At 37.5% G+C, this 26,654-nt stretch overlaps 1 protein-coding gene across 1 annotated transcript in view; it reads right to left on the reverse strand.

Annotated features, from left to right (window-relative positions):
• TMC1 (transmembrane channel like 1) overlaps nucleotides 1-26,654 on the reverse strand; it is a 56,355-nt gene that overhangs the window by 23,966 nt on the left and 5,735 nt on the right. The window contains exons 2-7 of the mRNA XM_038124934.1: nucleotides 23,978-24,040; nucleotides 23,488-23,857; nucleotides 17,814-17,954; nucleotides 4,836-4,926; nucleotides 3,974-4,055; nucleotides 791-897 (exon numbers count right to left, since the gene is read on the reverse strand). Of these exons, the coding sequence (XP_037980862.1) occupies nucleotides 791-897; nucleotides 3,974-4,055; nucleotides 4,836-4,926; nucleotides 17,814-17,954; nucleotides 23,488-23,857; nucleotides 23,978-24,040 (854 nt within the window). The remainder of the gene's footprint in view (nucleotides 1-790; nucleotides 898-3,973; nucleotides 4,056-4,835; nucleotides 4,927-17,813; nucleotides 17,955-23,487; nucleotides 23,858-23,977; nucleotides 24,041-26,654) is intronic.

A 26,654-nucleotide genomic window follows, 5' to 3' on the forward strand; every position in this document is an offset into this window, starting at 1 on the left:
GCTGGAGGGATCATGCTACTGAAATGCTGGGCTGGGAAGTTGTTGGAAATTCCTAGCTCTTTCTTATCTGCTAACTACAAAATGAGAAAGATAAGAGGAATATGGGATATTGAAATCTGGGAGATGGCACAATAATTTTACTTCCATAAAAGCCCTGCTTTTAGAAGGGCAATATGATGGCTCAAAGATACCCAGGAAGTATTACGTTTCATGGAAGTCTGAGTCCAATCTCTGCTCTAAGTACCACTCGTCACAGAGATGTTGCACAGGGTGAAATATGAGAGGTCTCTCATGACTTTACAGCCCTGTTATGCCTTATCAACATGTGAGTGTTACATCTAGAAGGATCCTTTGAGCCTCATGAGGATGCATCTTTCTATTGCAATGCACATTTAGTCAAAATAGTCCCCCTGGCATTTTCTTAGACTCAGTTCCTCTACTTTGTTATGCACAGAACCACCAAAAACAAACAAACAAACAAATCCACTCCCCCAGACAACAACAACAACAACAAAACCCACATCTATGTCATCCCAGACTTCAAAAACCATTTCAGAAAACAACCCTAAATATACTTTACATTTTCCCATCCTTTTTAATTCAAGACATCTCTCTGTAGAGACAACTGTCCACAAAGGAAGGCCACTTTTACAGGCTTAGTACAGTGTAATACTTGCAAATGGAGCATAAAGAGACTAAAAACCTGTTTAAAACTGCAGTCCTATGAAATCTTAGTGCAAAGACAGAAATCCATATGGCAATCCTCAAAGATAATTTAAAAGATTCCCACCTCAGGCACCATTACAAGACCAAAGGTCAATCCAAAGAGAATCATATTTATTCCATACATCCAACGCAAGAATATGAAATAAGATGCTACTGATGAGCCAAAGTGACCTGTGAAAACATGAGATGTGATTAAAAGGCAGATAAGCTGGTCCTTTGAAGTTATTTTATCTAAGGATGCACAAAATTTATTAAAAAGAAGTAAAATCAGGATACACTTTTACACATTTGATGGATTCTAATTTTAATTCATTTTAAATTCTAATTAATTATAAATTTAATTAATTTTAAATTTTTTTCTTTATTACCACAATTCTAATAATTTTTTGCATATTGCATACTAGTATGTCTTGAGCTGGCTGAAAAAACAAGAACAAAAATATAAAACTATTAGTTAAATAGAGTTTCTAGGGTTATATAAAAGGTGTGATGCTTGCTATTATAAAGTAATCTCTAGAATTATGTTTCAATTTTTTTTTCTGTCTGATGTGAATTTTAAGCAATCTTGACATGCTTAGCCAGAACCAGCCCAGTTTTAATAGGAAGCAGTGCAGAATTAGCCAGTGGGAAGAATTAGCCATCTTTCCATGATGATAAAACACTTGTCAGTGCTGTTATAAGAGTGCTGACCAGATTTTTTTCACTAGAGATGAAAAATATTATCTGCAAGTGTTTGTACCCTTTCTTTCTCTTACTCTTCTGTTTATGTGCTCCGTCTGTAGCCAGGTGTGCAGGCAGTCCCATCTCTAGGTGAAGGATTTGACCTCACACACTCCACACCCTGACCCAGACCTGTGCACAGATTAGAGGCTGCAGGGGAAGTGCTGAGAACCCAGAGCCTGTTTTGACCCATGCTCTGCAAGTCAGGGCAAACGAAAAATAAAAGCACAGATTCAATCACAGCTTGCTTCAGCACAGTTCTGCTGACTATAGGAGAGCTGTCAGTTAGAAAAGTACTAGGTTTCAGTTCCATTACCATGCATATGCAGGAGAAAAAATGATCTTTCAATAGGTTTTTCATAAACAGTCTAGTTTGGCAGCCTGGAGCACACTGATCACAAATGAAAAGTAAATCTCTCTGTTCAGAGACACTTATTTATATCATTATTTCCAAACTCCTTTCCAGACATGTAACACATTCTTTCAGTCTGTAATATAAAGTTAATATATCTAGTGTTATTTGGGATGCATATGTTCATAATTCATTGTAATATCTCAGTCAGTAGAAAATTTAATACACTTAAATAGGTATGATCCCAAAATATAAAAAGAAGTCAGCTAAGAGACATTTATCACAGCTGTGCAAAGGGAGGAACAAGCCATTCTGTGAAGGATTTCAGCATTTTGAATCTGCTTTATTCATGGTTCAAAATTAAACCATCATTTTTAAATTTTGTGTGAAGTGGCCAATCTTAGCAGTGACCAACATACTGGGAAGTCTGGTGTAAATCAAGGGACTTGGAGTTAGTCTGTCTGGATGTGAGATGCAGATTATAACCAAATTACAGCCCTTGGAGGATACTCCGGACTCAAGAAATGCAGTGCAGGAAATTACGAATATTTCTGATTTCAGGTTACTTTTGTAGACCTTTCCATGCCCCATTATTTCTTGTGCTCAAATCCTAATATCCCCGTTCTATTGGGAATACCTTCTTTTCATGCACTGAGTTATAGTTCTGGTATCAGTTACCCTGATGAAACCTCTGCTATGCATCCATCTGGAATATCTGCAGTGAGGCAATGCATTGGAATTACCTGCAGCAGTATAGTTATTGCAAGCCAATGCACAGACCAGTCATGTGCTTTATTCTTTTTCACCAATCAGGCAAAAACAGACACCTCTGGTAAGTAAAAAGCTTAACGGTGGATGAGGACAATTTAGCCATGACTGCCCTCAGCTGCATTTTCAGAGTGGGCAGGTCCAAACAGGGGCCTGCCAACAGTGAACATGGAAAATGTCACAAATGGACTGCACTAGCTGTGAACAAAACCGGTCCAAGTTTCACCAGTATTTTGAATCCTCTCTGAGGTGCGATATGTTCTGTGTATGAATGAAATAGTTCTAAGTAGAATTTAGCAATCGTTCCTGCATTCACAGCCTCACCACACAAGGCATTGGTATGAGGATTGGTGTGCATTTTATAAATTTCATCAGTGGAATAGGAGTCACCCTGTCCCAGCACAGGTCTGTGATTCCCATAAATTCCTTTTGCACAGATAATACTGAGTAACTCTTCTGTAAAGAAAATAAGCATTAATATTTTCTAAATATAAATATTTCATACATTAGTCAACTTTTCTCTTAAAGATCAAAGCCCCAGCATCTGATTCACCTATTGTCCACATGAGGGTACAGCACAGCAGAGCTTGATGCCCTTTGTTCTGAAGCCAGTCTCCCTGTTCTAGAAGGGATTTGCATCTTGAAGATGGGAGCCTACCTGGAGCCCAGTGCTTCAAGCTTTTACTTGATCTTTCTAGACTGCTGGGAGACTGGAAGAGTCAAACTGAACTGAGAAAGGCTCTTTATGTAGTGGGAAGCATTTGTTGTAAAAAGGAATCTAAGTGGCAGATCTTCATTCAGGTAACCATGCACTTAAGTCCAATCTCCTTCAAATAAAGGGCTGGAGTTTGAATTCATCACTGGAGCTTCAACACAAAACTGAATGGTGACAGACCCCAATTCTCAAATATACCCATAGTACTAACTACATTGCCTCGTTTATATATGCGGCATCCAAGACCAATACTGTTCTCTCTGTGTTTTATTGTGTGGCTGACAATGAGAGAAAGACAACTTATATGAAGCTCAAGGCAGTGGAAAAAAGTGGCAGAAATAATTGAAATAATTGCAGTATAGCCTATATAGTATAATCTGTATAAAATAAATACAGACAAAATAAAGTGAAGGTGAATAAAGTGAATGGCTAAATCCCAATTACACTTTTCTAGGATTAATTTCAACACTGGCTCTTTAACTGCTACCTGTATAGTGACAATTTTTATCTGTAAAGTGATACCCTCTAAAGAAAATTTTCTACTAATTACATTATCAAGCTCAACAAATATTAGTGAAAAAATAAATACTCATTGATTTTAAACTATATATTGAATACAGATGCATATACTAAAAAAAATATTATTTGGCAGACATCAAATGTGATGCTAGGTCCTATTTTTACTTACTTACTTTCAATCTCCTTAATTTTCATTTCCCAGGGTATGCAGGCTGTCTTAAAATTTTCAAAATCTCTTTGAAATTTCATCCATTTCTAGAAAGAGTCACAGAAAAGAAAAAAATAAAAAAACCCACAGCATCATCTCAGTGCCCAGATGCTCAGTTCTTCTTGAGCTAATGTAACCCCTTAATCATCCACAAAACCCATTGGCTGAGTCCACAAAGTAATTGTCTGTGAAAAGCCATCTCCTTTTGTTTATTTTAATGTCTTCTACTGGATTTGTGTGATGTTCCTATTTCTACCACAAGAATTATTATCTAATCACTTCCTTTCCTGACAATATTTTTTCTTTTTTTCTTTTTTCTCTTTTTTCTTTTTCTTTTTCTTTTTCTTTTTCTTTTTCTTTTTCTTTTTCTTTTTCTTTTTCTTTTTCTTTTTCTTTTTCTTTTTCTTTTTTCTTTTTTCTTTTTTACTTCTCTCTTTCTCTTTCTCTTTCTCTTTCTCTTTCTCTTTCTCTTTCTCTTTCTCTCTTTCTTTTTTTTTGTCTTTTACAGAGGGCTGTCTCAAGGGAAAAACTGAGCTTTGGCTTCAGTCCACACAAATACCAATCCACACCAAGATTAATTAGCTCTCACAAGATATTGAACCCTTGCAAACTGCTGCAAAACATCTGATTTTTGTTTTGATGACAAGTTTTAAAAATCAAACCATAAGCTTTCATTAGAAATATTTTCATGCAAGAGCTGTGAAAATAAAAGTTTAAAATCCATAGAGAGACAAGGAACACTACTGTGGAAGATGACTACCCATGGCAATAATCTCGAGAAGGCTTTCCATTAGCTTTACAGCAAGTTAGTGAAACAATCAGTTTACCTTGGTCATCATCACTTTGTATGCATAGAATTTTTTTCCTTTTCCTTTTCCAAGAGCACCTTCAAACTTCTCAACAAAAAGCTGTGCTTCCCTGGAAAATGAAGGCAAAAGAGAGATATAGATTATGTTATAGTAAATTTTATATTGTCTCTCTCATATTACTGTAATTTTTTTATTCCTCATAGAATTTTATAGAATCTTGTTACCTTAGTAATGTTTGAAACTGAAAGCTCAGTGGTTTTGTATTTTGCAGAAGACACTATATGTAATGTATATATAATGCAAAAATACAAGCAAGTTCATTGTCCTGACCTAATACAAACATGTTTGGAGCTCTCAGATTTGCCTATGTCCAGTCAAGGTTACTAAATATGTTTATTCACAGTAAGTCAGTAAACTGACTTTTGCAGTTCAGCTGCTGCCCATTTATGTGATGCCCAAACAGTTATTCTTGTTATTCCGACAGTTATTCCAACAAAGAAAGAAGGATCTTCATGGGACACTGGGGGTTTTTGGTGGTGATCACCTTTCTTGCTTTTTGTAATCCTTCACTTTTTCCTACTCTTCTAATTTCTTCCTTGCTCTCTTCTTTGATAGTGAATAAAAGAGAATTACTGTTTAAATTACCAACATTTGATCTCTTTTGTGTCTTAGTCATGCTTTGGATACCTTTGAACCTCTCCCCTCTGTGTTCTCAGCTTCGGATGCATTCCCAGGTTGGGAGAGAGATGTGTACACTAGAGCTTTGGTTCCCTTTGCCCACCCTTCTCAATACTATATTTAATTTAGCCGTTCTGAATTTCTGTATGTATCTTCTCTAGATGTACCATTCCCAGAGTAATTTCTTTGAAACACAGCTTCACTGGTCCTCAAAAGGCTAAAATTTTGCCTATAGAGATATAATGTAAATAATATAAAGATGAAAGGAAGAATTTTAAACTCTTTTTAAAATGCATTAAGTCCATGGATTAAAACAATAAAGAGATGAGATCAAGCGCATTCTAATGTTTCTTCCATTTAATCCAACTTCCATGTATGACTTTCCACTATGTCCCTCCTGAGAAAATGTGCTCTAAAGGCTGAATGTTCTTAACAACTGGAAAACAGACTCAGGATTCTTAACTCTCAGTGTACTCATAATGCTGTAAACTGTTTTGTTGCTGCACTGTATAACTTCAAAGCACTCTATATTATGTTTATTATTATTATATTGTATTGCACAAAGCACCTGGGAGAAGGTAGACTATTGGGAAAATACTAATTGTGATGCATACTGATGTTGAAGCACTTTTCTTTCTTTCCAGAGCTGTTACACATAGGTTTACCAAGTGAAATTAATTATCATGCTTATATTTTCTGCTCATATACTTTATACAAGGAAAAACATAGTGTCAAACTGCAAAATCTGGCAGCACTAATGACAGTATAGCAGTGTAGTTGAGATAAAGGAGAACTAAAATTACATGAGAAGATGGCCATTAGCCATGACATAACTTTTCTAATTCAATGGTTAAAAATCTCAACGTCTATAAAAGTAACTGTGTATTTTTAGTCACTGCAAATGCTTAGGGTAATCTTCAGTCTGAAGATCTATCAAAGCCTTTCACAACTTAGACATCCACTGCAAAAATTGCTTCATCTTGCAGTACCAAGGATCCAAATAAGTACACATAAGTGCAAAATCGAGTTATTGAATTTAATTTTCAGTCATTGACAGCTTTCCTTACTTGAGAGTCTGAGCACTCTCCCCTTCCAAGAGCTTTCCCCCAAACCCTGCTGGTGAAAGGGGCCAGTGCAAGTCCACCTGACCTTCTCAGGACTTTTGCACGCCTTTTCCCAACATTTGAAATTATGAATGTTAATCTAATCACTTTTTTCCGCTCTCTATACCACAAATAAAGCAAAGATTCAGATTAGAAAAGATAAAAATACCCTGGCACTCCCACAGCCACAGAGCCCACCTATTCATCACATCAAACATGTTTCGTGAGGATCAAGTCGGCGTCCTTTTAAGGGTGTAGATCCTTTATTTCCAATCCTGTGCTTCTAGATCACATTTGTACACTGATCTTTTAAGTCTGATCTTTCTGTATTTAGCTAGCACTGACACTGATTGGGGATTCTTTCTTTTCCAAGCCACTCTGAGTCCTCTAGAGATTTTACAACATACTGCTCACGTAATTTTTTCGTTTTGATTCTCAGAAAAATCTACAATTACATTTCAGCCCTTCCAAGTAAGTAATAAAAAACAGATTAGCTCAGCTCCAGGAAACCTGTGTCTGAGGGTCACCTTTAAACCCAAGCCTAATGATCCAAAATCTTACTGCTCTGTCAAGAGATATAAGGGTGTCCTGACAGCAGATGGCAGCTTCCTCCTAAATTCAGCAGACAGCACTGGAATAGTGCCATAAAAGCAGGAAGACTCAATAAACTGCACACCTATCAATCTCCCAGGTCAGCATACTATATTCTACTATCGCTTCTATCACTGGGTAATTCAGGCTTGTTCATGAAAATTTTATGAAATCAAAACCTCCAAAGTAGAAAACTTGTGTTTTCAGTCACTAATTATGTTATGCTGAAGAATACGAAATTTTCAAATTTTAAGTTGGGGTTTTTTTCAGAGTGAAGCAATAAGTTAGAAATTTAAGGACATAATGTGAAAACAGCAGTAAATGCATTAAAAAATCCTTGATAGCCTATATGAGTACTTTTAACATCTATCTATAGGTGAAACACTCAAGCTCTCTACAAAGTTGTTCTGATATAAAATAAAGCTAAGCCGAAACAGGAAGGAATTTTCCACAATCAAATTCCTAAAAAATATTTATCTTGAACCCCTTCTTGACTTGTTTTAAATTTATTCTGTAAGGTTTTCCACTAAAACTAATTTTTCTTATCCTCATCTGCCTCCTGGACCCCTCTCAAGCAATCTTTCAAGTGTCATCAGTATTTAAGCTTTTTCTCTAAGACAAACCAAAAAATTGCTTTTTGAACGCAGTGCTTGGAACCTACAGATCTTATGCTGCTTGTGCTCTTGAATGCTTCCCTGGATTCTGCTTTGCCAGTGGCTGAAATTTCCTCTCTCCTTGCACCCCATCATTCCTAAATGTTTTATAACCTAATTTTCAGTGATTTTCATTCAGTTTCCCTGCATTGGACAAAGTTCATCATTGCATCACTAACAACCATTTCTTACTGAGAGGTTACAAGTGCAGTCAACTGAGTTGCACAAGAAAGACTGGACCAAAAAAACTGTTTGATCCAAATGTGTATAATATTTATGAAGATATTTTCATGTTTCATCATAGAAGCATGAAGAAACTTTTTTCACTTTCTTAGTAGATTGCTTTCCCATACTAACAAGTTTGTTGTATAAATGCCAAAAGAAGTCAGCTAAGTCCAAACGGTGGACTTGCAGTATCATTTTCATTTTCATTTACACTGAATTTACTCTGGTTTAATAACAACACATTTTAATTATTTTTTTTATTAATAGAATTGCTGGCATTAATGCATTGACCATTAATGCATGCTGACCATGAAAAGAAGATGTTTCCAACATGCATTAAAAATGGTGGCAATAATGTTTCCAATTCTTGTGAAGTAATGGCCAAAATCATCACATAGTTAATAATCACAACATAATTAATGAAAGAGTAACACATGCTATATGGCCAAAGAGTAGTGGTGAATAGAGTTAAATCAATCTGTCATCCAGTTGCAGCAATGTTCTCCAGGGCTCAGTACTGAGGACAGTCCTGCTCTGTTGATGACCTGGAGGAGGGGATCAAGGGCACCCTCAGTCAGTTTGCCTCCTCGAAGGAGGTTGTAGTGAAGGCGGAATCAGTGTCTTCTTCCAGGTACAAGTGACAGGACAAGCAACACTCTCAAATTGTTTCAGGGGAGGTTTAGATTGGATACTACAAAAAATTTCTTCACCAAAAGGTTGTCAAGCATGGAAACAGGCTGCCCGGGAAATACCATCCCCGGAGGTCTTAAAAAAATGTGTAAATGTCATGATGAGGAACTTGGACTAGAGATGGACTTGACAGTGCTTTGTTAATGGCTGGACTCAATGATCATAAGATTCTTTTCCAATCTAAATTGTTTTGTATTATTGTTACAAAAATTGAAAAATTATTAAAAAAAAAAAGAAATTACATTGTGAAAGAATAGTGGAAGTATTCTTTCACTGTTAGAATAAAAGATATCAAGTTACCTTTGATGTTCTACAGGCATATCTTACATTTTGGTAGTTTTACCAATATCATTCTAAATAACATTTTTATATTGCTTATGATACTGGAATCAAACAGAGTATGCGTTCATTCTGTCCTCAGCTTTTCTTCCCCCACCATCTCTGCAGCAGATTATTTCACTAACTAATTACTCCACTGAGTACTTACTCCTGACTTCTGTTTGAAAGTTACTTAAACCTCCTGACCTTAAAAGTTCAGCATCAACTTGGCACCATTCAGTCAGGGACCAGGCTTGCTATGTCCTTTCTATGTCTGTGACAAATGTTCTTGTTAAATATAGTTCAACAGATTACTTAATTAGGGTTTCTACCTTGATATCTAAACTATCTATATGAAATACCTCTATTTGTACAACCCTGTGGATTTCTGTCAAATGTTGTCCTTTCCTCCATTTCTTATTTATGTGCTATAAATAACAGGAAGAATGGCCAAATTTTAGAAATACTTTATGTGCTATTAGTATTTCTATATTTAGAAATACTATTTATGTGCTTTTTCTTATTTCTTATTTATGGGCTATAAATAACAGGAAGAATGGGCAAGTTTTAGAAATACTTTAGAAACCACAACAAAACCCAGAAGTACATATATACATACTCATGCCCACTTGGAAGGATTGTGATTTCACAAACATGAGGATGTGTCAAAAACAACGCAGACCAACAAAACCAAGCTTTGTAATCACTGGGATCATGTGTTAAAGGTAAATTATCTGTATCACAAGATAGGCCAAAGTGTCCCCCACTAGCTAACTGTGAATTTAAAGAAGCTTTAGAGAAAGCTTATTAATTGAATTACAGATGCAAGAACTAATAAATGTTTCAGGGGACCAGGCATTATTGTCCCAGAGAAGCCTGAGTTAATTATTAATACAAGGTATGGAGTTACAGCTTCCAAAGTGCTAGGTGTACAGTACCTCAGTCACTTCTGGGCCGCAGAGGGGATGCGTTACAGCTCTTAGAGCTTGTTGCTAATGAGTACAATTTGAGTGGATTGATCACATTTTTCAGTAACAGTTCAGGAAGGTTTCAGACTCTGCTAAAAGCTCAATAAAAAGAAATGTTGATTTTCCAGGACTTTTGTAAATCTTAGAAGATTGGCTGAAAACAGACTTCAAAACAAATATTGCTGGACACAGCTCACTTGAAAAGCAGTTCAGCAATAATAGTGGGCAAATTATATTGTTATTTAATACCCAGCTGGCCTTCAAGACAGCCAGTCTGGCCTCCAGGACTGTCAGTATATCCACAGTAAGAGAGATGAAATACTGATTGATGGGAGTACAAAGAGTCCAACAAAAGATGAGAAATTTCCACCATCTCACAGATGCACCTTATACATCTTTGGGTTTATATGCTTATAAAATTTCTTATTTCCAATTCATTTGTCTTGATGAGCAGTTTAAGTCCTGTAATAAAATGAACTATGCTAGAAAAATACTGGAAAAATCACCATAATGTATTCTGTCCCTAGCATATTATCTGCTATGATGCAGGGACCACATCAGTGGAAAAGGGAAGCACATCAACCTGTTGAAGCTAGTGCAAAGGAGAACCACCAAGTTGCTCTTAGAGTAACTTGGTTAGAAGAATGGAGCCAGCCTCCTATGAGGAAAGTCTGAAAGAACTGGGTTTGCATAGCCTGGAAAAGAAAATATTTCAAGGTGGCCTAATTACAGCCTTCTATACCTGAAGGTGACCTGCAAGAAAGGGGAGGGACTTCTTACAAGAGATTGTAGTGATGGGTCATGGGGGAAAGTCTTCCAGCTGAGACAGAATAAGTTTGTATTAAATATTAGAAAGAAATTCTTTACCATGAAAGGGGTGCAGAGCTGTCACAGGTTGTCTAGAGAAGTTGTGGATGCCTTATTCCTGGAAGTGTTTGTGGCCAGGCTGAATGGGGCTCTGAGCAACCTGGTCTAGGAAAAGATGTCACTTCCAATGGCAGATGGGTTGGAATAAATTTAATTTTAAGGGCCCTTCCAACCCAAACTGTTCTGTGATTTTAAGCGAAGAACAGATTCTGCACTGCACTGATTTTTCTAGGGGAAAAAAAGTAGTTCTCATGTCTTCCTTCATGATGTGTGTTTAATTGGAAGTCCTTCAAAAAGCCTAAACTTGATTTTTTACTATCTTTTTTTATATAAGTTCACTTGTTTCACTTGTTTTGATACCATACCAACTTTAGAGAACAAGCTGGCACATCTCTGGGTTCAGTTCTCTAATTATGTGTCACCATAATAAGCACTGCTGTTGGATACAAACTGCTCAGTTACTAATGGAATTTGTGCTTTCATAGAGCAGAATTTTGTCTATCTAAAGTGTTATGAGCACTAATAAGAGAAGTGAGATGAGTATACCAGAGACAAGCACAGTATTTAAACCCTCCCTTTTTCTTCATATTGGTGCAAAACTCAAGCAGAAAAATGCACAAACAAAAATGCAATTCCCAAAATCCAGTCCTCAGACTTGAAGTGTGATAGCTTTCGCTGAAGGTTTTCCAGTTTGCAACAGCTGAAGCTCTGGCAGATTAATTTTATTTTCTTTTTTGTACCTTCTTCTCCTCCAAAAATCACAGAGTCATAGAATGGTCAAGGTTGGGAGAGACCTTAAAGAGACCTTATGTGCAACCATCAACCCAGCATTATCACTGTAACCCCAAAAACATGAAACCACATCACCAAACACCAGATCCAGATGCCTCTTGAACACCTCCAGAGATGGTGGGTGGAGTCCCTGGGCAACCAATTCCAATCCATGACCACCCTAACAGTGACAATTCTTTTCTAGTATCTAATCTGACTCTCCCTTGTCTCAGCCTGAGGCCATTTCCTCTTGCCCTCTTTCTGCAGGCACTGTAGCAGATACAGGCCCTGACTCACCTCAATCTCCTTACAGGGAGCTGCAAAAAGCAATGAGGTCTCCCTGAGCCTCCTCTTTTTGAGGGTAAACAACCCCAGCTCCCCCAGCTGTCCCTCATGAGAGGTGTTCTACAGTCTTTTCAGGAGCCTCGCTGCCCTTCGCTGGACAGGCTCCAGCCCCTCAGTGTCCCTTTTAAAGTGAGGGGCCCAGAACTGAGCACAGACTTGAGGTGAGGCCTCCCCAGTGCCCGGTACCGGGGCACGATCACTGCCCTCGTCCTGCTGGCCACGCCGTTCTAGACACAGGCCAGGATGCCACTGCCCTTCTTGGCCACCTGGGCACACTGCTGGCTCATGTTCAAAGAGCAGCCCCCAAGTTCCTTTCTGAAGAGCAGCTCTCGAGCCGCCTCACCCCAAGATTGTAGCACTGCACAGGGGCTGCTGCAACCCCAGTACAAGACACAGCACTTTGCCTTGTTGAACCTCCTGCAGTTGTCCTCAGCCAACTGATTGAGCCTCTGCAGAGCCTTCCTGCCCTCAAGCAAACCAACACCCCACCCAACTCGATATCATCTGCAAATTTAATGAGGGTTCATTCAATTCCCATGCCCAGACCATCAATAAGTGTTAGACAATACTGACCCCAAAACACAGCTGTGTGGAACATCACTAGTGACTGGCCATCAGCTGGATTTAGCTCCACTCACCACTCTCAGGCCCCAGAAGAACAGCTACTTTTTACCCTAGTGTACCCATCCAAGCCAGTTTTTCTGGAAGGATACTTTGGCAGACTGTATCAAATGCTTTATTGAAGTCTAGATAGATGACATGCACAGGCTTCTCTTCATATTCTAAGCGGGTCACTTTGTCATGGAAGGTGATCCATCTGGCCAACCACAACCTGCCTTTCATCAATCCATGTCATCTGGGCTTGATCTCTTGATTGTCCTGCATAACAGCACTCAGGATAATGTTTTCTATAAATTGCCCGAAACTGAGGTTAGAGTGACAGGCCTGTGGCTCTCCAGATCATCCTTCTGATCCTTCTTGTAGACAAGTGTTACATGCGCTAATTTCTAGTCAGCTGAAACTTCTCCAGTTAACCAGGACTGCTTGCAGGTGATTGAATGTGTTTTGGTTCTTTCACCAGTTCTCTTACTCCTGTGGCGTGGATCCCACCAGGACACATAGACTTGTGCACCTCTAATTAGCATAGCAATACAATAACCATCTCCTCCTGGATTGTGGGGCTGTCACTCATTTCCCCATCACCAACTTCGTGCTCAAGGAGCTGGCTATCATGAGGAAAACTGGTCTTGATATTGATGACTGAGAAAAAGAAGGCGTTAAGTACCTCTGCCTTTCTCTCATTCCCTGTCACTACACTACCCTTCACATTCAACAAGCAATGGAGACACTCTTTGACGTTCCATTTACTTCAAAAGTATTTATAGAAAATTTTTCATTTTCTTTAAAAGTAAAGGCCAATCAGGTTCTAGTAAGGCTTTGGCTGTTCTTATCTTCTCCGTACATGAACTGGTAGACCTCCCAAGTTACCTGTCCCTCCTTCCAGAAAAAAGAGACTCTTTTTTTCCTGAGATCAGGCATAATATTAACCAGGTTGGCCTTTTTCCCTAATGACTTATCTTCCTGCATATGAGACAGCCTGTTCCTAAATATTTAACAATTTCCTTTTTAAAGCACATCCATTCTTCCTGGACTCCTTTGCTCTTTAGGACTGACTCCCAAGGGTCTCTGTCAATCAGTCAATCTATCAATCAATTTACTCCTGTCTCTAAATTTCAGTCTTGCAAGTAATAATTAATGATCATTTTTACCTGGTGGTTCTTCAGGTAACTTTGCGCTGACCTGAGCAGGTCAAGAAGAAATGTCACAAGTTCTCATGTCCCATAGAAAGGGTAAAGCAATGTAAAATGTAGAGCAATGTAGAAGGGAAATTACTAGAAGAAGAAAACTCTTCTGAAGGAGAATATTTGTCTTTGAAATAACAAAAAGACTGACTCTAGGCACATTCATATGCTCAGCAACACAGATCAGCGTGTTCCCAGTCCACAAGTCTATTGCTTAGGGCCTAGGAGAGTGGGGATGCTGTTGTAATGTCTTTTCACCCCTCTCCATATCTTCTTCCTCTCTTTTTCACATCTCCAGAGCTGTGAAGATCTCACCATGATGTCTCAAGATAAGCTTAAAGTCTGACAGTAGCAACCGCTCAACTTCAAACTGCAGATGGGCACTGTACCAGAGCAGTATCCTCATCAAGTCACAGTTCCTCAGAGAATAATCATGGGCTGCTTGAAATGCATCTTTTTAGACAGGGAGATGTAAATTAGAAGTTAGAGTTGATCTAAATTGCCAGTGTAGTTCTATTAAGAATGCCATTTCTGCAATGAGCTCTCAGCCATTTTTTGACTGAAGGCATCTTCTGCAGAGTAACTAGTTTTACATCTGTGTTCTAAAATGATTGTTCATTCATGCATTTTCCAAAGAATGAAGGAAAATGTTTACCATTTTACAAAGTAATCACTAGAGTTAAGTATAAATCATCTTTCCCACCCTATACAGTTTAAGCCATGAAAAAATTTCCTTTGAAAATGCTTAAACAAATTTTTAAAATTATTTAAAATGTCTTGATTTTTAAAATACACACATTTCATTGGAAATTAAATATTTCCCCCAAAACTGCTTGTTTTGACAACAGTTCTTTTAAAAATATTAAAATGAAAAGTCCTAATTGATATTCATATTCACAGTTCAAAATAATATAAAAAAGGTGGTTTTTTTGGTCTTGTTTTGTCATGTATTACTGGATAGCACTTTCTTTCCATTCTTGGAAATAAAGATGTTAATACAGAACAAACATGAAAATGGGGTTAGGTTATATAATTATGTAACATTTATCATAAGGCTGAGAAGAAACCTCCAATGAAGTATCTCTCAATTGTGAAAGCTGGAAGACAAAGAATAGGGCAATTTGCTCTTCTACCTGTAAGGAGGTAGTTTGGCTTTTTCACCACAAATCTCACAACATTCTAAATCCTTCACAGGGAAAGAAGCAGATGACAGGAGGAAATAATTACTACTAACAGTGGCTCACCAAGAGTTTCAAGAGTCAGAAATGCTAACACAAGGTTATTCAAAAGTCACATTATTGATTTAAAAGTTTAAGGCACTTACAGCCATCATGTGTCCATTTTTCTTACATAGAAGAACAATGCAAACAATGCCAATCTATTTGACTAATGATTCTGGTATAAATCTTAAATTACTTGCTAAAATGCAGAACATAGACACCTTAAAATATGCTGATACTATTGTAATTGTAATCATAATAGAGTGCCCATTTATAAGGCAAAATTTTTAATTCAAGTAGCATAAAAACTCCCAGCCTTGTCTTGCAACTCAGTTGAAGTTAGGCTCCAAAGAAACAATTACAAAAACAGGGCTCTAGAAAACACACTCTATAACTCTATTTTGGTATGTATATTCTGAGATGAGAATTAAATGGTTTAGGCTGTAAAGAAGATCACTTATTATATTATTATAGATCTATATTATAGATAGATACTTATTATATTATTATAGATCACTTATTTCCAGACCCTCTGCCATGAGCAGAAGATCTCTTACTAGGCCATGTTGAGCAGTGCTCCATCCCACTTGTCCTTGGACACTTCCAGAATGGGACACCCACAGCTTCTCTGGGCAGCTTCATCCAGTGTCCCTCTACCTTCACTATAAAGAACATCTTCCTTATATATAGTCTGAATCTAAATTCTGTACGTTTTTGGGTTTTTTTACCATTTTTCTTTAAGGTTTTATTACTTCTTGTCTACTTACCACATCTTCTTGTAAAATCTGTTCCTGTCTCTCTTAAAAATCCCCTGTAAGTATGGAAAGGCTGCTATAAAGTTTCTCCAGGGCCCTCTCCAGGCTGAACAACCCAACTCTCATAGCCTGTGTCCGTAGGAAAGCTGTTCCAGTCTCCTGACCATTTCTGTGGCCGTCCTCTGGACCTGCTCAAGCAGGTTCATCACTTTCCTGTACTGAGGACCCCAGATCTGGACATTCCAGGTGGGGTCTCACTAGAGTGGTTTAGAGGAGCAGAATCCCTTCCCTCACCCCACTGGCCACGCTGCTTTGGGTTTGGTTTGCTCAGCTGCAAACCCACGTTGTAGGCTTTCCTTTGACTTTCCATTCACCAGCACCACCGAATCCTCCAAAAGGCTGTCCAAGCAGACATTAACAACCAACTCCCTAGCTGTGACCATTAGACAATTTCTTAGCAACCTTACAGTCCACACATTTAATCTGTTTACAATTTGGGGAGAAGGACTTTGTGAGGTACCCTGTCAAAGACCTTACAAAAGTCCAGCAAAATTACATTCATAGCCCTTCCTTTGTCCACTGATGTGGTAAATTCATCACAGAAGGTTTGTTCAGGCAGTTCTTTCAGGCTTATTGTCTCAAACCAGCTTCCAAATCCAAGAGCCTTAGCAGAGTTTCTAGGAGGATTTTTGCTGTGAATTATTGTATTAATAGACTGGGTGCCTCTGTTTCCTCCAATATTAGTGCCCACAACTGGAAGTATAGAGGCAAAAATAACTTCTGTGCCAGCTTTCCTTACCAGATATCCTAAGGCCCAGAAGTGTCTCTTGATCATCCTTGAGCTACGTGTTGCAGCGTGATCACTGCCCACAAGGAAAAGCAATAATAGAAAATAGTCTAAGGGACATACCAAGTCATGAAGTTTCCTTGGAATTGCTATGAATTATGGGATAGAAGAATGGCTGTAAAAATAGAAGCTTTCTCCATAGGAAGACTACAAACAAAAGTTAAGCCTATGTACATGGGGATCCTTCAGCTGTAGACCATCCAAAACCCAATCTGCTCATTTATATTTTGTGAAAGTTCTCTTACCTTCACAATTCTTCTACTCTACATCTCCTAGATACTGTTCCCTTTTACCTAGTTTGATTCTTTTCACTACCTTTTTGCAAGTTTACACTTTCCAAAATCACCTTACCTTTTAAAAGGACAAATCCATAGACCTTCCACACCATATTTTATATCTGTGTTTTCTGTTCATATTAAAAACTCTCTGCAGGAGAGACCATCCTTTCTCTGCTAGATATGTTTTGTTGGTGTCTTGCTATCTTGCTGCATCATATTAGTTATCGAAAACAGGGGAGCACAACAGTTTTGTCAGAAGAATAAACTTCTCTGTATTTACTAATTTCTTGTGCTTGGTGGAAATTTAAATGTAAAGAAATACTTAATTTTTGGCTTCCAAGTAAATACGGCGATAGGTATGCTAGGACAAAATATATTTTTCTATGTGGCATAAATAAAAAAGCATGAAAGTACAAGTTCTGCTTCCGAAGAGTTTGCTTTTCCATAAGCTATTTTTTTTTCTTTCTTTAAAGTAATATTCGGGAGAAAAATTCTCTCCTTCCTCTCTAGCAATCTTGAGGTAATCCTGCAACTTCATCACTTTTCTGAGAAATATTAATGAGATATTAATCTCACCAATGGAAGAATTCATCAGCATCAACCTAACTGAAGGAAAGGAGAAGATTTTGCACTGGGTTGTAATGGAAATTCTGAAAACAAAAAGCTTAGCTTTCCATATTTGGTTTCAGCTCTACTGGGACAAGAAAGCAGTAATCTGTAGCACCATTTATCTCCACTTACTGTGAGCATACCTCCTAGGAAAGAGAGATGAGAGGTGGTCTGGAGTTAATTTTGTGAGTAGGTGAAGACCTAAAGTGAAAATTCAGAAAAACAGTGCAAAGCAAGACAACAGAACAGATATTCCTTATGGAAATCAAACCATACTTCAGGACAGACAACTTCTTTTTCATCTTCCATGGCTTGTTTCGTAGTGTGGCAATCAGTTTCTTTTTTTCTTCAACCTCTTCTTTCAGCTTGGCCAATTCCTCCTCTGTAATTGGCTCCTCCTCAGATTCAGAATCAGAGCTTCAAATGAAAGCAGGAACAAAAAACATCACCAAAATTCAGATATGACCAATGTTTTCACAGAAAAGCATACTTTATGTTAATTTCTGTTAAATTTGAATGCCTTCACACTTGCACAGAAGGGAGGACACACTTCCTTTAGACCTGTTATTAGTTTTAGTATCAAAGGCAAAGCCTGCACACAAAGTGCAGAGCTGGGGACAGTGAGCAGCACTCTTGGGGTAAAATCTGACAGTCACTTATAATTTCTGCAGCTGCTATCAGCCTCCTAAGAGTCCCACCCAAACTCACTATGGTCAAGTGAGGATTCTATGACTGCAGCCATAAAAGCAAACTCCTTCACCTCAGAGTGTCACAGTAGAGAGACAAATGACAGCCCATGCACTTACCAAGGCCATAACATTTTATAGATAGGAAAAAATTCAAAGCCACATTTCAGAAAGAATTCAAGGAAAGGAGGTGCAATTGTAATGGCATCTCCAGGTATGTTGTGTCTGTGATCTGAACTTATTATCCATACATCAGTTTGCAGTATCTTTGCAAAGAATTGCTGATTAAAACAATGTTCACTTTTTTAAACTCTGCATATATACCCTTTTCTGTGAGCAGCACTGCATCTCATATAATGGCCTGTAGCAATTCATTGGCAGCATGGGTTTCCTCTTTTTATGCAAGTGAACAGAAAAATGATAAAAAGAAAAACAATAGACTCTTTCTGCCCTAAAAAGCTGACAGTGACAGCTACCACTAAATGATCTCTTGGTGATAGCAACTTGATGCATTTCTGTCTGTTTTTGTTGTGCTTTCTTTAGCTTCTTTTGTTGATTTGTTTGCCTGTTTCTTTGTCTTATGAGTGTTTAAAATTGTACTACAGATTTGTTTGGGGGTTTAATGGTTTTCTGGCTTGATCAGAGAAAAATTCATTCTGACTTTATCAAGCAAGTAGTTTTCAGACTGTTTTGCTCATACTTCACCTTTCAGAGAGTTTGATATCCAAGATCTGATGTGAGAGCTGAATTATTCATTACCTAATGCATAGGTTCTATCTCCTGAATAATTTAAAAATTATAGAACTTTTCCTCTACCAAAACAGATAACACAGGTCTTTTTAGAGATCTAAATGGTATAAATGACACAAGAGTTTACCAGCAAGAATACTTACAGGATTCAAAACAAACAAATTTTTAAAAAGCAAAATACTTTTTGAAACACAGAAAAATACAAGTTTCTTTTTGATCATCTGCCTATAGTCTTCATTAATTTTACTTAATTATAGCAAAAGATTAGGGGATGAGCTGAAAACCTTCAGACACGCAGAAGTTAGCAAAAGAAAGAATGAGGCTTCCATAGCTATGGGTCACCCTGCTATTAAAGGTTAAAATGCTATTTATTATCATAGAGCCATAGAATCACAGAATGGTTTGGGTTGGAAGGAACCTCAAAAATCATCTCTCTCCAACCCTCTCTGCCATATGCAAGTATGCCATTCACTAGATCAGGTTGCTCAGGACCCCATTCAGCCTGTCCTTGGACACTCCCCAGCTGTGGGAGCTTCTCCCACAGCTTCTCTGAGCAACTTGATCCAGTGCTACACCATGCTCTGAGTAAAGAATTTCTTCCTAACATATAATATAAATGTGTTCTCTTTCCGTTTAAAACCTTTCGCCCTTGTTCTGTCACTGTCTGGCCATATTAAAAGTCTTTCTTCCTCCTTTTCATAAGCTGCCCTAAGGCAGATCTCCCCAGAACCTTCTCTTCTCTAGGGTGAACAATTCCAATTCTCTTAGCCTGTCCTGTAGGAGATATTCCATCCCTCTGAGCACCATTGTGGCCAATACTGAATAGACTGTCACCTTAGAAAGTTGTACCCATCAGTCTTACCATGTTGGGCTTTAAATGACAAAAAAACAGTATCACAGAAATCTTGAAGCTACATAAAGAAAAACTGATACTGAGAACCACGACTATTTATTGTCATTGTGAAGAGCAAGTTGAGAATGGCGCGAAAACTGAAGAATGGATAAAGGATAACAAAGTGATTTGTGCATAAAATTTTGAGAGGAAAGTGCAGAGAGTCATGTCTTCATGAAGAACAGAAGGATTAAAAGTCTGATCTGAGAGAGCTCAGAATCCATTGTTGCAATCGGCTGTTCTCCATTTTACTAAACGGAGTGATGTGTCTTCCATCTCTGATGGAAGATTGCTGGGTTATGCAAAGCTGGAATTTGCTGGTATACAATGCTGCAGTGAGAGAGTGGGAAACATGAGGGCTTTGTGCTAATGCAGTGAGCTTACTGAGAAAAGGAAGCTTAACAGAGCACAAGAGGTCAAGTCAGGATAACATGGGCTTTGTGCGCTTTGCCAGCTACTGCTTTGTTTCTCTTTACAAACATGTCTCATCTTCCATTCTTCACTTTCCTTTGGAACCAGAAAAATAATAAAAAATCCAAATTTCAGCATTTCTTTAAGAAATCAGTATTTTCTAGTGTGTTCACATTATGCAGCCAAAATTGGTGGAGTAACAGCAGATTTTTCCTTCAGCTCAAGTGGTGGAACACCATGTTATTCAAGTGAGGAAACCAAAATTCTGTCTCCTGCAATCAAAAGCCTTAGCTTTTCATGAAAGATTTTTATTCACACATTTGAAGGTCAGAAGGGTTCATTGTGACCTGCAGGCTAACATAAAGCATCAAGTGTCAATAAATGTCTTGACATAAAGACCCCATCCTCCTTGACTCCAATTCAATACACATCTAAGTCAGTAGAGTTCTTGAAATCAAGGGCTTCTTCAAGTTGAATACACAATTAATTTCTTCATTCTATTCATCTCTAGTTTGGTTTTACGGCCTTATTATACATCTCTATTTTGGTTTTAGTTTCCTCTCCTCTTTATGGATGTAATCTACTTTCTCATGATTTCTGTGTATAGCATCACAAATTAGGATGAAAATGTTTTCTTTGAGCTAGGATGTTACATGATAAGATTGGTATGACTTTGAGAGTATAGCATGACAATTCAATCAATTTTACTAAATTTGAAATCTTTCTTTCTAGTTTTTTGTGTAAATTCTATTTATATAGATAATCCCCATAGCACTGCCTCTCAGTTAATACTATTCAGTTAGAAAAAAGAAATAGCGTCTTAATCTTCCATGTACCTCCAAGCTTTCACAGAAGTTTTATACTCTCAAGTGAACTTAATAAAAGTCAATTTACTCACAGATATAGCTATGAAGTAGGAAGAATATGATCCCATTCTTTTTTTTTTTTTCTCATGTGACAGCACAGAGTTTCTAAAATCAATCAGACAAAATGAAACAAGGCAGTAAAGAACTAAACCGTTTTTTAACCCATGAACATTTCTGACACCACAGCAAGATTAAAGGAGCAATTTATCGTTGATATTTTGGGGTTGATGATTATGAACAGTGTAGAGCAGACTCTCCTCAAATCCTTCAATAACAGGCAACAATCAGCCTCATCAACAACCATTAACATCTAAGAACAGAAGATTTAAAACTCACCAAGGAAGAACTCTTTCACCATGGCATTGCCCTGGAAAACTCACTACCACAAATTAACCAAGAGCGGAATATTTAAGTTTTGAAAAAACAAAACAACTAAACCACAAAATCAATGGAGAGTTCTTCTAGGATTCCGTTATGTCCTTTATGTAGAATTAGTAGTGCATGAAGAGGTTTTCCTGATTTAATTAAAAGTACAGAGGGGGAAGTGGGCAACTGCAGCAGATTCTATTGACTTGTACTGTGATCTCACCAAAATGGGCCATGTTGCTAGAGTTTAGCAAAAGCGACCATGACAGCGGTAAGTACAATATTATCTCTCTGTCAAATAGTTCCACTTTTCCTTTAGGGAATTTTTTTTTTGTGTTTTCTTTCTCAACTTCTGATTTTGCTGTTTTCCTGCTATTTCATGCTGAAACACCTTGGCAATTAAAAAACTGCATCAGCAAGGTCTATGTTTAAAGAATAGAGAGAATTTGTTGTGATAGGTCCTGCTGGACTTGATAGAGTGGCTATATTTCTATACTGCCAACCTTATTTTCCATTCTGAAACCTTGCCAACCCTTTATCTCAATCACAGCCAAACTGATCACCTGCCTGCTATCCTTCATTCTTATATTATTTTGGTTGTTTTCTTTTTTATAAGAATGTTTTAAAATATTCTTATTTTTCTGCAATCTTTTCAGAAGCTCCTGTAAGTTTTAAAATATAATACTCTTGAGTTATCTTTGAGAGTGTCCTCAGTTTTTCCTCAAATGTTGTTAGGCTTACTACTTTGAGATCAATGTCTTGTTCAGGCAGCAATTTCAAAGTATTTAGCCCAGATTTTTGTATTTCAATATTAAGAACTTTGGAAGACAATGAAAAACATTGCACCCTTGTTCAATTTTCTATTTTCAGTGGGTTTTTTAAATTAACACTGAGCAAATGTTTACAATGAGGATAAAAATAAGCAAAGGAACATAGGTTTACACAGTCAGGGCTGTTGCTCTGTGAGTACAGGAAACTGCACACAGGAGTAGAATTGCCACCACAGTGAAGACCCAGCAGAAAGAAAGATTTTAGGCCTTCCCATTCTCATTGGGAAGGGAAATTAAGTAGAAAGGTATAGAAATGGGATCACAGACAAATTAAAACAGCTCCATATCTTACTGTATTTTTTCCTTTCCTTTTAGTCCTGCTGTGCTCTCCAGTATTTTTTTCCCAGAGGCATCTCTGGGAACAAAAACAGCTGTAACAAGTGCTGAATGAGGAATGAGTTTCTCTCCTTCTCCATTGAGATAGCTCCATTTGCTCCCTTATACACGGCTCCCAGGAGTTGCTTTCTTTCAAAAGTAAAAGAAGGGACAAGGAGCAAGGGAATGCTAGGATGGCAGAGAAATAGAAATGTTTTTCTGAAGGGCTCCCTGTCACTGGAGTCTTATAAAGCCCCCAGGTTGCATTAGATTCTTTGGAAAATTGAAAAGAGACATTTTAGAGGAAGTGAGTGGGAGAGAGATTGGAAATCCCATTTTAGTTTTTGTTTCCAGGTTCTTGAAATTTTGGCACTGATTTGAAAGAGCTGGCTCAAAACTGACTAGGAACCAAGAATGTGATCTTCTGAGAAGCATCAAGATTTTAGTTCTATACTGGAAATAAAACTTGGCTTTCTTGGAAGGTAATCAGCTTGGAATTTGGGGCATTTTAATATTGCAGAAAGAAAAAAGCAGAGTGGATTTCACATGTTATCACTTCCCTCTACCACTTTCTCTTCTCCTCTGTCATTTTCACTCCCTTTCTCTAGGAAACAGCTCATATACTTGGAATATAACTAGGCAGGACTTTCCGGAAAGTTCCCATTTCACTCAGCTGTCATTTCTTCATTGCAGGACAAAGAATATCTGCCCAGCTCCAATTTGACTGTGATAAGAAAGGGAGTCATATTGACTCTTGGAATTTCACAGCTATAAGTGAAAACAGGTTTTATGTAAGACAACTGTAGTTTTATTATAAGGAAAAAAATTAATTACCCTGATCCTGATTTCTTTTTGTCTTTTTTCTTCTTGTTGGCCTTCTCTTTTTTCCCTTTTTTATCAGACTTTTTGTCCCCCTTCTTCTCATTTTTACCTTTCCCACTTTTACCCCCTTTCTCATCTTCATCTTCTTCATCATCTTCCTTGGATTTCTTATTTGCTTGATTCTTCCTGACTTTTGCAGGTTCCATGTCAGAATCACTGGCCTCATTTCCAGCTGCTCGTCCTCGTCTACGGTTTCTGTGCCTGCGATGCCCAGCTCTCCTCATCCCATCTTCATCATCCTCATCGTCCTCATCACCATGCCTGTCTCTCCCTCTGGCATGTGCTCTTCTGGTTCTTGGTGTTGCTCTCTTCCTCCCTTTATCTGTGATTGATTAAAAAACATTAAAACACATGAGAGGAGGCATATGTTTCCTTCTATTTCACTCTTATTAATAGTCAGAAAGTATCTGTGTCTGGCCTCAAAGTAATCCACATCACTGACCTGTTCCTTTGGCATTTTCTTCATTCTCAACTGCACTGCCTTCTTCATTGTCATCACTGCCATCTGTCAAATGAAAAAGAAAGGCCAATGGATATGAAGGGTAAATAAATTGTTAGGAATTCAGGGGTTTCAAGAAATTCTTGGCAATTACTGCTTTGTACCTATTTACAATATTTTATGAACCTAGCTTTTTGGAACATGGCAAACAGTTTTCAAAAGGTAAGATGAAGCCCAAAAAACCAGTTATACTTTCCTTCAGCACACAAATAATTATGCCTTAAAGGGACACTGAGGAGAACTCTTTCTTGTGGAAGCAATATATAGGAAAGGAGGACGCTAAAAAAAACCCTAAAATTTGGAGAACAAGGATGAAAATGCTTCTCAGACGATTCTGTGAAATTTTCTTAAACATAAGAGAGCAATAACTTGCTGAGATTAAAAAATTACCAAGAGAATAATTTTCTGATTTGACTGGAGGGCATGAAGATCCAGACCAGCAGTGTAGCTGAAGAGTGCAGTTCCAGAAGAAAAAGCAGACCTACTCTCAGTTCCAGCAACCAAATCTCTAAGCACAGGGATAAAACTTGATCCAGCTCACTTGTATGCTCTACCACATACAAGTTCTAGTCTATCACTCTATCACATGAGACGTTTTTAACATTGAAGGCTTCAGAGGGATAGTCTATTTTTAGAAGATTGTAGTGTTTCTTCTTAGAAATGTCTTGCTTAATTTTTCATTATCAATCATTCTCAATAAGCTCAATGCGAGACAATGTCTGTCTACCTATTAATAAGCAGAAAATTATCCACTTCATTTGACTGGTACACTTTGAAATTGTGATCATGGATTTATAGAGAATAAACTAAATAATAAAAATACTCTCATATGTGTTATATCCATCATAATATCTAATAAATATCTAATTAATGTGTTCTTTGAACACATTGGTACGAACATATCACTTAACTTGTAAGTAATCTGAAACTGCTTCTGGAACTGCTACTGATATTCCCCAGGAAAGTTTCTTCAGAAGCAATATCCGAGAAGCCAAGTTCTAATGGGCCCTTTTGAGGTTTTTTTGAGCTTGTACGTGTGGCTAAACACTTTAGACATTTTGGTGGTATTTATAGAAATAGATGGTAGTAAGAAATTAATGAGAAGAATAACAGAGATTACAATGAAATAGTAGAAGTAGCTAGTAGTTGTTCTATTCCTAAGTAATCTGTATGCTCTGTGTATATATTGTCCAGTTTCCCCTCTGGGCAGGTGATAGGTGCTGATTCTTATAGTTGCATTTGTTTGGTAAGAAACTGCAGGTATCTTCCTTTTTCAATAATCTCAAACATTTCTGAATTTGTCTTTATATTCTTTCTTCCCACATTCCCTGGTTGCCCAGTTTCTGTTATAAATTTTACTAAGCCACTACCAATTCATTGAAAATTTATACATAAATTTATTTATTTAGGGACTGCTGTGGCTAGCTTCTTGACTTTGCCTAGTATCAAAGAAAAGGAGTAAAATGAAGAGTATGTCAGGCTGCAAACAAGAAGGAGTCCAGGGTCTTCTTTCACTATGTGCAGTAACAGGCTAAGTTTTATTGACCAGAATTAAATTTGCATATTAAAACAGAGTATAACTTCCCTACACAAAACACCTATTTGTAATTAACACTTTCTACCACTCTGACAGTGTCTGCACCATAATTTTTAAGATTATGCAAAAATATTGTCATTCAATATCATCATTGGAATGCGACAATAAGTGCTCCTTTGTTCTACCTGGACACATGCCTTCTGCTGCTGACAGTAATAGGATCTCCTTTTATAAAGACCATTGTGCTGCTATTGAAAGCTTGCAAGAGGAAGACAAACACCTTTAAAGAGATACCTCGCATGCAACAGTAGAGCACTGCCTCTTATCAAAACAAATGCTGTGGCTGATCTCCTATGGTCGAACAGAAATTCCAAGCAAAGCACTTTATTGGTAAGAGATTGGCCTCAGTATAGCCTGATGAGCCCATACAACAAGCAAACAAATGGAAGTTTATCATATATACTGAAACACGCATCAGCAGTGAAGTCTACCAAGCTTGAGTTGACATCATATTGACATAACAATGACAGTGACAAGGGACTGTGGGACAAAGAGAATTAAACAAGGTAGAAGATAACTGCTGGAATCTGTTTCATTCTAGTAGCATAACAATAGAACATTCACTACACTGAAAATTTGAGATAAAATTCTAAGGTAATTTACAGATTTCAGACTACTTGGAAAAAGCATTGAAAACACTGCATCTGAATATTAAGTTCTGTATGTTAATGGGTTTTCTTCATCTGAATTATCAGGAACATGAGTGATAAAGAACATTTTTTTTAAAAATAAGGAAAAAGCCTAAAATCAAACAGAAATAGATGTTGCCATAAAATAAACCTGGAAAGCATGACCAGTAATTACATGGGACTATCAGCTAGAAATGGGTATTATAGACATGCCCAGGAAGCACTAGTGCACCTTCAAAATTTATGTCTACAAAGATTTAAAATTTTATCTCCAAACTGAACTTCATATGGAGACAAAGTGTGTTAACATGAAGACTCTTAGAGGTGTGCCCTTCTCATTCTGGTATATCTACAAAAAAAGACAATTCTTCCAGGTCATAGGTACATACAGAGA

Source organism: Motacilla alba, chromosome Z, assembly GCF_015832195.1.
Source record: "Motacilla alba alba isolate MOTALB_02 chromosome Z, Motacilla_alba_V1.0_pri, whole genome shotgun sequence".
Taxonomy (NCBI): domain Eukaryota; kingdom Metazoa; phylum Chordata; class Aves; order Passeriformes; family Motacillidae; genus Motacilla; species Motacilla alba.